Genomic DNA, 13,083 nt, shown 5'->3' with positions numbered 1-13,083 from the left:
GGTGACTAGGGAAGGGCTCCAGAAGTTACGACAAGCTGGACTCTTATGTGGGGGGGGGGGGGGGGAGGTCCCGAGGAGGCCCTCTACCAGGTCTTCGTCCCTGCTGCTCATGAGCGTGTGTGCCATAAGAATTTGGCTTCCCCGACAGTTGTTGATTGGCTGTGGGTTTACGAGCCCATGTTTACGACTTTGGGGCTTCGTCTACCTTTTTCCCCTTTTGTCATGGGCTTGCTGAATCGCTGCGATGTTGCGCCATTGCAACTTCATCCGAATAGCTGGGCTTCTATTCGGTGCTTTGAAATGGTCTACGAGTTTCTCAAGCTTCCGCTCTCAGTAAACGTCTTTCTTTACCTCTTCCTGCTCAAGAACCCTTCTAGCCAGGGGAAGGCTAAGAAGGGTTATATGTCTTTTAGGGCCCAACAGGGACGTAGGAATTTTGGTCTTTTTGAGGACTCTTTTCACGGGTTTAAGTCTACCTTTTTTAAGGTTAGACCGGTAGAAAGGCATCATCCTTTTTGGCTCTCGGTTGAGGGAGCTCGACTGATCCCGACCTACTGGAATTTTGGTGATCTGATTATCTTATAAAGGTGTCTTATGACTGGTTGAATAAGGAAGATCGTAGCATTGCTGACATTCTGTTGACTATTTTTGGTGAAAAGAATCTTAATCCTCGTTTGCTAATGGGAGACCGGGAAGCCGGTTGGTTATATGTTGGTGGGTTATCTCTTCCTTGTACTTCTTGTGTTTTTCTTTTCTTATCTATTGACGTCTTTCCTTTCTCCTTTGTTAGCAGTTTCTATGGCTAGCGGAAAGAAGACTTTAGCTGACTTGATGAGTCTCATCAAGGGAAATGAAGAGGGTGAGGGTGGCTCTCCATCGAATCCTTCAGCGGGCCAAGGGCAGGAGGAGGTTGGTGAGACCGGGGAGGCCGGAGGTCAGGCGGCCGAGACCGTCCTGGTTCACCAGGGAGATGTTGTCCCCTCCGAGAAGGTTGATGAGGTTTCTGATGTGGGGGTGGAGATTTTTGAAGAAGATTTTGGTGATGATGAATTGAGACTTGTGGAAAATGTTAAGAAGAGTAAACGGGACACCGGCAAGGCCCTTTCTGTTATGGAGAAGAACTTCGATGTCGGGGGCTTCATCGAGTCTCAATTGCTCCCCGGCACCGAGGAGTTTTTCCATGAGGCCGACCTCTTCGGGCAGGCTAGGTGGATTTATCGTAGTCTCCTTCGTGCTGCTGCTATCGCCAAGAAGGTTGAACCTGTCTTGGGTAGCTATCACGCCATGGAGGTGAAGCTTAGGAACTCCCAAAAGGATTTGATGGATTCACGATCCCGGAAGGAGTCTTTAAAAATCAAGTTGTCTGATTGTGAAAAGAAAGCTGAGGAGGATGCTAAGGAGATTAACAGGCTGGTGGATCGGGACATGGCTTTAATGAAGGACCTGAATGCCTCTCGTGGTGAGACTGCAGCCGTGAAGAAAAAGGTTGAGGAATTGGAAGAGAAGTTGAAGTTGTCTGAGAGTTCGGCAGAGGCAGCTGCTCGGGAGGTAGCGGCCTTAAAGAAGAGAAACAAAGATCTTGCTAAGGGAGCTCGTGATGCCGTTAAGCTGACCGAGGAGGGGATAAAGTTACAGGTGGCGGTGCTGGCTCCCGACCTTGATCTCTCTCAGGTTGGCGCGATGAAGACTGTGGAAGGCGGGAAGATTGTTAACATCTTTTGATTTATTAGGATCTAACCTTTGTTTTATTTTGTAATGTTCATCATTTTGGGCCTGCTGGTGGGCGCCTTTTAGTTGTATTTGAACACTTCTTTGTGCTTGTTTTTGTTGGATTTTATTCGGGCCGTCGTGGCCATTGCTTTTTATTCCGTATGTTCGGGCCGTCGTGGCTTTTTTGCTTCAATCCGTTCATTATCGTATTCGCTTTTCTTTGAGCCATTTTTCGCTTTTGGTCCCTAATGGTTCTCGGGGTGATCAGTCCCGGGTCACCGTTAGGTCGACCGTTTCACGCTTCGTTTTATTTGAGACTCGGGATAGAATGAACTTGCAAGAGATAAGCTTATCATATTGTTAGACAAAGGAATTTGTAATGCATAAACAAATTTAAACAAAGGGATAGAATGAACTGCTATATTTGTCTCTTTTCTAATATAATACAAAAAATAATTTTTCATAAAAATAATTTATTTAATTATTAATTAAATAATAAAGTACTAATAAATTAAAAATTAAAAAAATAAAAATACTATAAAAAATACGGTAAGAAAGTTGAATTTTATCATTTTAAATTTCTGTTATTAATTTTAATAATATATTTATTTTTTAAATAATATTGTATGATAAAAAAATATGTTTATTTGTTTGGAGTACAAATTTTATTATTATATTTGTATGTTCGTGATTTTAATTATACTTTTAAATACTTTGAATAGATTTATTTTATTATATTATATTTTACATATAAATATATGTTTCATCACGTAATTAAATAAAGATATGTTTTTTTAATAAAAAAATTAATAACCAAAATTAACCATTAATTATGTGAATAAGCAATGATCCATGGCAAAAAGAGGCGCTGGCTATACTGGGAAGAAGGACGACGAAGTTATGGGCGATTTGACTAAGGGATTATGCACTAAAGAAAGAGAGGTTGTGTGGGAGGGCAGTAGATGGCGATGACGTTGGCGTTCTTGTCACGAATGCGACGGTGCTTGGAAGGACCGAATCTAGGTGATGAAGTGATAAACAAATGGAGGAGTGGAATGTGCTTCAATTAACGGGAGTAGAGCTTTGATATTTTAAGAAATTATATCATTTTTAATCTCAAATAATAAATTATAAAATAACCCAACTATGGTTAAGATAAGGACCAATTACAATGTGACACATAATGAAAGATAACTTACATATTATTTTAGAGGAGGTTGAGTAGCATTCACAATTTTTAAGATATGCCCTTAAGCCATTGCTGCACCTCGAGCTTCAAATTTGACAGGGAAACATCTGTGATGAGAGTTCCAACTGTGTTAGTGTTACCCTCTCCAGCTCAAGGTTCTCGCATGGATGGGTTGAAAATGGTTGCAATATCATCTTTGTCAACACTGAATTCATTCACAACAAAGTGCTTATTAGTTCTAAGAGGAACAATCAAGAATCGCCCAAGTAATAATTTCGGGGAAGTATCTGTTCCTATATTGCAAGTAAGATTGGAATTAAAGGTGCTGTCTTCGATCTTGGAACAGCAACTATATGTTTGCTTTATGAATAGCATCCCCAAGCTCATTCATGATGGGGATCAAAGATTCTGATGGTAAGAACTAAGGCTCCGTTTATTTACAGAGATAGGACACTGAGATACAAAATCGTGTTTGGCAGAGTAGACATGCACAGAGACAATATGTTGAGAGACATATTTTGTGTTTATCCTGATAGGAAGGATACAGAAATACTAACAAGGGACACAATTTATTTTTTATTTTTTCTTTCACTATTCTTGTTAATTTTTTATAATTATATTTTTTATTGTTATATTTTTCATCTCAAATTTTTTGAATAAAAAAAATAAAAATAAATTGAATTTTCATATTTATTTAAGTTTATCATCAAATAAAATATAAGAACACAAAATTTTGTGTCTCTAACCATCAGTATCTTATCCTATTCTGTTTTTAGAAACAAACGCAACAAAGTATAAAATATCACACATTTCGTCAGTCCATTAATTCCTTGATTCATCGAGTCCAAGTAGGCAAGTAGTGTTTAATTTGTTGCAAATATATATATATATATTCGGAGGATTTGTGTAGAAATGATTTGATGCATGCACCGGGGCAGAATTTAAGTGGATGTTATGTTCGTATACTCTAAAGAGTAATGTTAGGAACCAATATTGATCGATTAATTATTTTTTTAATTTTAAATTCTATATTATAAAATATAAATCTCAAATTTTGTATTCTAAAATCTAAATTACAAATTTTTAGTTATATGCTGTAAATTATAAATTTTAAAATTAGTTAGTGTAAACTAATTAAAAGTTGAATTTTTTTTATATTTTTTATTTAACAAATTTAGATTAAAAAGTTATATTACTAACATATGGACTAAAACATTTATGTGGGACCAAAAGGGAGCATTTTTTGGTGGATAAAACAAAGAAGGTACAATTTTGTTAACTCTTTCACTCAAAAATATTATTTAAAAAATATTATTTTCAGTCTTAAAATGTTAAAATTCATTAAAATTTTTTAAATTTGCAGAATTTTTTCGTCCCACTAAAAAAGTTATCATCTAATAAATTATATGTCTTCATATACATGCAAATCACACAATTACATTTTTGAGAGAGGGAGAGATAGATCTAAAGATATAAAATCTTTTCTTTCACTTTTCCATTCTCTCCCTTCAAAATTTTTCGATTTCTTTTTCTCACAAGTCACAACTTGATAGTTCACACAATAACAAAGCAATCACAACACAATAATTCACAAGAATGCAAGAACAAGAAGAATTAATGTGGTATAAAGTAGTGTAAGGATGCAGAATAATAACTTTCTCTATTTGAGTCAGTAAAAGCTTCACACAAATTTCATAACAATTCTCTAGCCATCACTCACTCGACTATTGTCATTTATATATTTTTCATTCTGTTACGTAACTAACTGGTGCCAAATATTTTTTTATTGCGCGCCGATTTCAGTATTGATAGTCTTTCGTCTATACAGGAGGCCTTCTAACCCTTTTTGTTTGAGTTTTCGTTTATTGGGCCGATGTTCGTATCAGAACTCATGAACATACACCACAACAGATTTTATCATATTTTTATGAATTGCAGGATTGCCAACAACAAAAAAAACATTTATTTATCACCAAGTACTCCATCTATAGATACCGGAATCATATTGTGGAGCAAATCTCTTTGACTCAGTAACTAAAAAGAAGATTTTTAATAATAGAATAAAGTAATATTTTGGTCTCTTCAACATTTAAGTCTAATTTTAATTTAGTCCATAATATTTTAAACATAAATTTTAATTTTAAAGAATTTTTGTTTGTGATTAGACAAAAACAAAAAAAAAAACCAAAAAAAAAAACAAAAAAACAAAAGAGAGAGGAAAGCCTCCTAAAAAATAGCAGCTAAGTCCCTTATTATAAGTAAGACGTGAACTCATTCCAAGGCTCTAACAACTCAGTTTGAGGGATATTGTCCATTGCTGCAAACTTTGTCATAGCATCCGCAACATGGTTGACTGATTTTTGAATTACCTTGACATCAGCTACAATTCCAAGTCAAAATTTCATGAATTTTAGAAACCAAATCATGATTAGCACTTTGGATGTTTTTTTTTTTTTGAACAAAGGAGCTCAACACAACAAAGTGGAGCATAAAGAAAACTAGTACAACAAAGCACAAAACATGATCAAAAATAAAATAGTCGCATCCGTTGTCATCTCCGACATTGCCATCAACAACCAAACGGATCAACTCCACGCCATTCTCTGTAGCTCAAGAATGACCCATTCTTTACTCCTTCTTGTCTGTATCCTCTGGAACACTCTGCTATTATGCTCCAGCCAAATATTCCAAACAACCGCACAGAATCCTGTCAGCCATTTTCTTTGCTCAGACTTGCCACCTGGTACTCCAGTCCAACTCTCAAAGAACTCTTTTCCGGTTCCCGGGATGGCCCAGGCTCTATTAGCACCCGTCAACCAAGCACACCATACCTGCCATGTTAACTCACAAGCAAAAAATAGATGATGTACTGATTCTAAGTCCTTATTGCACAACACACACAGTGTCATTATGATTAATAATACCGAGTCTAGACAGTCTCTCCTTCGTGTTGACCCTGCCTACTAAAACAAACCATGCAAATAGTTCTACCCTTGGAGGAACCAAGCCTCTCCAGATGGAGCTAGTGAAGCTGTAACTCGTAATGTCTTCTGAGAGGGTCTCTCTCTGCAACACCTGCACAAACGATTTAGTAGAAAAAATACCTTTTTTGTCAAATTTCTAGACCACTGAATCCTCTCTGTCAACCGACAAACTTACAACCCGTATCCGGTCGTGGAGTTGATTGAGCAACTCTAGCTCCCATTGGAAGAGTTCTCTCCTCCACTGGAAGTTCCACACCCACTCTAACCCATCCCAGAACCCACAGTCCCCTATTACCGATCCTTGTTGATTTGAAACAGAGAAGAGCCTCGGAAAACAATCTTTCAAAGAGCCACCTTGTACCCAAGCATCCTTCCAAAAATGGGTCCTTCGTCCGTTTCCCACCTCCATGGCCAAGCCACTGATCATCATATTTCTTATATGCTGCTCCTTAATATTGAGCTGGCAGATATCTTTCCACGGGCCCCTTCCTAATGGCAACGGTCGGGTTGACAGCATTGCAGTTGGGTCCAGTTGATTACAGGAGCATACCACCTTCTTCCAAAGTGGGCAGTCCTCCTTTGAGAAGCGACACCACCACTTGATTAGAAGCGAGGCATTTCTAATTAAAGCATCTCCTACTCCCAATCCACCTAACTTTTTCGGGGCTTGAACTACCTCCCATCTCACCATTGGCACCCCGCTATTCCCATCTTCTTTACACCATAAGAATCTTCTCTGCAGTCCAATTATCTTTTCTGCAACCGCCTTTGGCATCTTATACAAGCTTAAGTAGTAAATCGGCAAGCTATTGAGAACAGATTTTATGAGGACCAATTTACCCGCTTTGTTGAGAGTTCTAGCTTTCCATAGGCATAGCTTGTCTTCCACCTTATCTATGATTGGTTTCCATGTCTTCACCAACCGAGGGTTAGCGCCAAGAGAAATGCCTAAGTACCTGACCGGCAACGTCGCTTCAGCACACCCCAACAAACCACACATATTCATTACCCATTCCTTCTCACAGTTAATTGGGATTAGACTCGACTTCTCAAAGTTGATGCTCAGGCCAGACATCAACTCAAAGCAGCACAGGAGCCTCTTATAATTCACCAGTATCTCTGTTTCCTGTGGACAAAATAAAATCATGTCATCTGCAAATTGTAGATGCGACAATTCTATATTGTCCCTTCCCACCAGTAGTGGAGAAATCCGGCCATTTCTTACCGCCTCCCCCACCATCCTGTGCAGAATGTCAACAACAAGAACAAATAGAAAGGGAGAGAGAGGGTCTCCTTGTCTGAGACCTCTCTCCATCTTGAATGGCTTAGACGGTGACCCATTAATCAACACTGACATAGACGCTGTAGTCACACATTCCTTCACCCAAGTCCTCCATCTAAGTCCAAAGCCCATCTTCTGCAGCACTATATCCACAAAGCTCCATCTCACTTTGTCGTAGGCTTTCTGAAAGTCTAGCTTGACAATTGCCACCTACTTCTTCCTCGACTTTAGCCATTGGAACGTCTCACAAGCAATAAGGGCACCATCATGTATTTTCCGGCCCTTTACAAACGTAGGCTGAGTCTCCCCTACTAAATTTGGCATCACTGATCGCATTCTTCGTACCAGCACTTTGGATATCACCTTGTACACACAGCCGACCATGCTAATCGGTCTCAAGTCCTTAATTTCCTTAGCTCCCACAAATTTTGGAGCTAACGCCACCCAAGTAATATTAGCGTCTGTGGGTAGCTTCACATTTTGGAAAAAGCCCAACACAGCTGCAGTAAACTCCTGACCCAGCTCCTCCCAACAATTATTTATGAATTTCATGTTATAACCGTCACTACCTGGTACTTTACTGGACTCACAATCCCAAACTGCCTCTCGTACTTCATCAGTTGATGGCATTGCCTCTAGTGCTTTTCCCTCCTCATCAGTAATCTTCTTGACTAGCCCATCACGGATCCCAATCAGAGGAGCATACTCCTGCCTATACAGCTCTTTATAAAACCCCAAGATCGCATTCTTTATTCTAGCCTGATTCCGTACTAGTCTTCCACTAATCACTAGAGAGTCTATTCTATTGTGTCTCCTTCTTGCCGATGCCAGGTTATGGAAGTACCTAGTGTTCTTGTCCATATTTCGAGCATGTTGGGATCGGGACATTTGCTTCCAATGAATCTCCTTTCTGACATACCACTTCGCACAGCAAGACACCAGAGCCTTCTGTCTAGCCTCCATAGTTCCGTCATAACTACCAGCACTAATTATATCATCAATTTTCTTAATCTCTTCCTCAAACTTCTTTATTCTGTTGCCCATATCCCCAAACTTTTCCTTATGCCAACTTCTCAGCGGTACTGTTAACACCTTCAGCTTGTTGGTGAATGTATCATCCCCCAAGTTCTTCCACTCATCCTTGACCAACTGCAGGAACCCTTCATGCATGAACCAAGAATCCAAGCTGCGAAAAGGTCTCGGTCCCGCACAAAGTCTAGAATCTTCTAAAATCAATGGGCAATGATCTGAAAGCCCTCTCGACCCTCCTTTCAAACGTGTATCTAGGAACTCCTCAAGCCACTCCACACTGACAATGACCCTATCAATGCAGCTACAAGATCGACCCCAGAACCATGTGAACTTCCGATCATACAACGGTAAGTCCACTAACTGTAAGTCCTATACCCATTCCTTGAAATCCTCCGCAGATGCAGGTAAACTACCAGCGCCTTTTCTTTCTTCCAACCGTAGTATCTCGTTAAAGTCTCCCATGAAGCAAAATGGAACCTGACAAAGACCCACAATGTAGCTTAACTCCTCCCACATCACCAGTTTTTCACTCCAAACATGTGCACCATATACCAAGCAGAAAGCACAATTAAAATTATTCTTTGTTAGCACACCTTCAACACACAGCCAACCATCCCCTTTGTAGCAGTTCACCCGCTTAAATAAAGAATTGTCCCATATTAACAACAAGCCTCCAGAGGCACCAACCGATTCCACAGAGTCCCAACCCACCGTATCACTCCCCCACAAGCGTGTTACATTAAACTTGGTCACCACCTCCCTCTTAGTTTCAATGAGACCTAGCATATTCAATCTATATTTTTTCTTCAACTCTTTTACCATACTCAATTTTTCATACCCTCCTAAGCCTCTAATATTCCAACAGCTGTAAATCATTTAAAAGAATTGCTACACACCTTGTTATGATGTTTGGGCCTGCTCCTCCTAGCTTTCTCCTTTTGTTTTGCCAACTTCTTTTTTGCTGCAATGGCTTCATTTTGACTCTGTAAAATCGCCATAATATCTTCTTCATCGTCATAGACCACTCCTGACTCCACTGCTAGCTTCCATGTTTCCTTGTTTTCTAATAACTGTTCTGCCTGCGTATCCCTATGATCAAAATCCATTTTTGCGCCTCGAAATTCTGCTTCAGAGCCAGCATCCTCTGTAACCTGGGCATTCACATCGTGTGAACCCACACCTTCATCTTCCCCTTCTATCGATTCCAGACCGCTCACCTTCCCATCAGTTCCTAGAACCAGCATGCTTGGATCTCCAACTTCAGCTTGGCCACCTAGCTCCTCACCAAACCCCACCACTTCCGGTTCATCCTCATAATCACCCCTATTTTTTCGTTCCACCGTGCTCAACCCTTCACAGTTGCACTGCTCCGGCCCGTGTCTCCGTTCTGCCTCTTCCCCGCCAGTCCCATCAACGGCGCCTTCCTTCCACGCACAGGGATGCAGCAGCCCTTCCTGCTGCGCTTAGCAATAGCCCGCATCATCCGTTGAAGGAAATGTCGCACAGCCCTCCTCGCGGTCCGCCTCCAACATAGGATCGCAGCTCTCCTTCCCAGACCCGGACCCGCGTCCAAGCAACCGAACCGTCCCAGACCCACTTCCGCGTTGCAGGTCCTTCCTGCCCAGCTTGCCCTGAACCGCGTTGAATATGTGTTTCTTCTGGACTCCACCCAGCTGTCTCCCAAGCCCAATCCGTTCTACCAGCCCAATTTTTGGTTGCCCCACTTGGTGACTTTGCTTTTTGGAAACCTTGTGGGCCTCCCTCATTTGAGAATCCACAATCAGCATATTCCCTTCGTTACAAATTGTCCCAACTTGTTTGGCTCCACTTCTTTTTTCCCAGCATATCTGAGTAACGGTTCTCTCTGATTCACCTTCCAAGCAATCATCAGAATCTCCAAGATCAGCCTTTCCATTACACTCATTAATTTTTATTAGATTTGACATCCGTTACCTCTTCAAAGTCATTAAATTATCTTGATTACATTCATTCAAAAAAATGTCCGTTGTGACCATCATACCCTTGTTTTCACCACCATCGTTAGCTCGTGCCCGGATTAGGTCTGCCGCCGGATCCCAAGCCGCCACCGTCGGCACCATTTCATCGGTAGGTTCGCTATTGTTTACACTTATTGACTTCCCGCTTGCGTCTTCCAAAAAGCATTCGTCTCCATATATTTCACGTCCTATTTCCTTCACAAATACATCAAAACCACTGGTCCCAACCGTGATATGTATCCATTCATTGATCACATCAAAAACACAGATATCGATTAACACTCGGCCAACACTGAAGGATAAGGCAGATTTCGTCATATCATCGCAATGAAGTACTTTTCCCCATAAACCGTCTATCGTTTTAAACGTTTCCACTTACCAGACATGTAAAGGCACTCCGTGACATTCTAACCAAACTTTCCTCGTCTCACTACGTTCAGATTCCTCCCATCTCCATACATTGTAGAAAAATTGTAAGAAACTGTTCATTTTGAATGTAAATGCTTCCTCTGCATTCTTCACAGAATCAAACACTAGGAGGGCTTTGTACGCTCCAAGTTCCCTGACTTCAACAATCTGAGAAAAGTTCTTAACAATAACTCTCCGTAACGATTTGAAATCAATAGGACGTGTAGTTCTGCCTACTAGACTCCTCAATAGCCACTCAAAATTCTCTTTTGCTATCGACACTTCAACCTTCTTCGTCCAGGCCTTACCGTGACTGCCCTTGGCGGGTTCTATCCTCTTAGCTTCCTCCATTCTTGTAGAACGAACTTTCACCTTCTGAAATTCCCTACTCTCCACAGCCGTTCTTGCACGGTCTCCCTTACGTGCCTCCATGTTCTCCTCTCCCATAGCCCTTCTATACTTGGCTTCACCTACATAGATAAGCTTCCCCCTTATTCTTGAATGATGCATTTCAGTTATGGCCTTCATCGCTCCTCCTTTTGTTGTATATCGTATAAACGCAAACACATACACAACTCCATTTTCACCTTTCGAGCTAGATAAATGTCATTGATTCGTCCTGTCCAATGGAATAATTGAAATAGTTCCTTCTTCGAAATATCATTCGGCAGATTGTTGACAAAAATAGAAAAACACACATTTTCCAGGCATTGGTACTCTTCTCGATTCCAAATCCTTGGATTTCTTATCTGAAAAATAATTATTAATTATTATTTTAACAATTAATAATTGTACATAATACTCTAATAAAAGAATCATTTGTAGTCACCATAAAAAAATATTTGTTTTGCCTGTTTATTTTATAATAATAATAACAACAACAACAATAAATTTATTATTTAAAATTGAAACAGTTAATAACAATAACAACAAGAACAATAAAATTTAAAGTAAAATTAAATCTGACATTTTTTTTTGTTTTTTTATTTCTCACTTTATTTAAATGCATAACTATTAAAAAACTAAAATTCTAAAATAACTCAGGAGAAATATTACTAAACAACTAACCCTTAATTAGTAAAAAAAAATAATAAAATAATTTTAAATATTTTTATAGATTAATTATATACATAATAATTTAATAAGAAACCTTATACAAAAAAAAAAAAAAAAACAAGGACACATTATAAAACAAAATAAACTTAACTGTTAACTGACAAAGAACGAATCGAATAATTCAAGATTCAATATTCCTTTTTAATAGTAATGATTTTAGTTTGGCTTATCTTTGGCAAATTGCAACCCCCCTTTTTTTTTCTTTTCTTTTCACAGCTAATGAATATTGGCTTCATATTGCTATATCGATCTGTGCGCAACATAATCCATTATTGCCAGTTTGCCACTTAATATTTAATAAACCAATCTAAGATCATAGAACGTGCTTATTGGTAGAGAACGCTTGGAAACTCGTTGGGAGGAAAGAAATACGTTTAGATTTTTTAAAAGCTTCCATTTTTGGTTTGGTTTTTTTTATCAGCGTAAGAGTGATTTTACTACTAAAACTACGTTTATAAGAAGCAACTATTTTTAGCTTCTGCGTTTTTTTAATGGGCTTTTAGCCATAGATATTAACCATTTATTTGTCTTTTACTAATTTTATATGTTATTGTATTATTTATAAAATTTTTGTTATTTCTATTTATATGAGCTTTATTTTTCTATTATTTATTTTTTTATTTTTTTTAACTGTTTGTTTGATATTATACATTTTTATAATTGTGATTTTTGTGTATTATGTTTGTTATTATCTTTTTATAATATAATTTATTGATTCTATTGAGTAAAATAAATTAAAAAAAAAATTAACTGTAAATAATAATAATAATAGTAAAAAATTATATCATACTAAAAAAATACTAAAAATATACTATATAAAAAATCATCAAGAACTTTTAGATTTGTTTCGATCATTACAAAATAAATATTTAATTTTTTTTATTATTTTTAGTACACTCTTTTATAATTGTAATTCTCGTATAATATGTTTTAGTATAATTTTTTATAATATAGATTATGATTCCATTAAAAAAATAAATTAAATAAAAAATTAATTATAAATAATAAAATCACAAACGTTAGATTCTAAATTAATATTAAGAATAAGATTATTAAGAATATTAAAATAAAAGTACGATGTAAAAGAATACTAAAGTAACATTCTCACGTTAATACTTAAAAAATGTAACATATTTGATTAAATATTCTTTTATATATATATATATATATAAAATTTATATTTTTTATTTTTATTTAAAAATATATTTTGTCTATTTTTATATGTTATTTTTATTTTAGTAAATAAATATTAATTTTATTATAAAATTAACTAATAAGATCTATTTAAATATCTAAATTAAAATGATAGGATAATATAAAAAAATTATTTAAGTTGATGTTCATTTTAGTAAATTTTTATCTAAA

At 37.5% G+C, this 13,083-nt stretch overlaps 1 protein-coding gene across 1 annotated transcript; it reads right to left on the bottom strand.

Annotated features, from left to right (window-relative positions):
• Positions 1 to 5,151: 5,151 nt before the first annotated feature.
• LOC148581960 (uncharacterized) lies at positions 5,152 to 7,240 on the bottom strand. Its single transcript, XM_088494707.1, has 5 exons — positions 7,109 to 7,240; positions 6,059 to 7,009; positions 5,891 to 5,974; positions 5,532 to 5,730; positions 5,152 to 5,279 (listed from the first exon to the last, which is right to left on the bottom strand). The coding sequence occupies exons 1-5, from the start codon at positions 7,238 to 7,240 to the stop codon at positions 5,152 to 5,154; spliced, it is 1,494 nt and encodes a 497-aa protein (XP_088350833.1).
• Positions 7,241 to 13,083: the final 5,843 nt, after the last annotated feature.

Source organism: Arachis ipaensis, chromosome B10 (genome assembly GCF_059453495.1).
Source record: "Arachis ipaensis isolate K30076 ecotype BB chromosome B10, ASM5945349v1, whole genome shotgun sequence".
Lineage (NCBI taxonomy): Eukaryota > Viridiplantae > Streptophyta > Magnoliopsida > Fabales > Fabaceae > Arachis > Arachis ipaensis.
Note: the sequence above shows the minus strand (reverse complement) of the source record. Positions and strands in the feature narration are given on the sequence as shown.

Excerpts from the sequence above, each read along its gene's own strand:
- LOC148581960 (XM_088494707.1), bottom strand. The coding sequence starts at position 7,240 with ATGTCAGTGTTGATTAATGGGTCACCGTCTAAGCCATTCAAGATGGAG. Across the intron at positions 5,975-6,058 it reads TCCACGACCGGATACGGGTT|GTGTTGCAGAGAGAGACCCT; the intron begins GTAAGTTTGTCG and ends TCGTTTGTGCAG. Across the intron at positions 5,731-5,890 it reads GAGGCTTGGTTCCTCCAAGG|GTATGGTGTGCTTGGTTGAC; the intron begins GTAGAACTATTT and ends TTAACATGGCAG.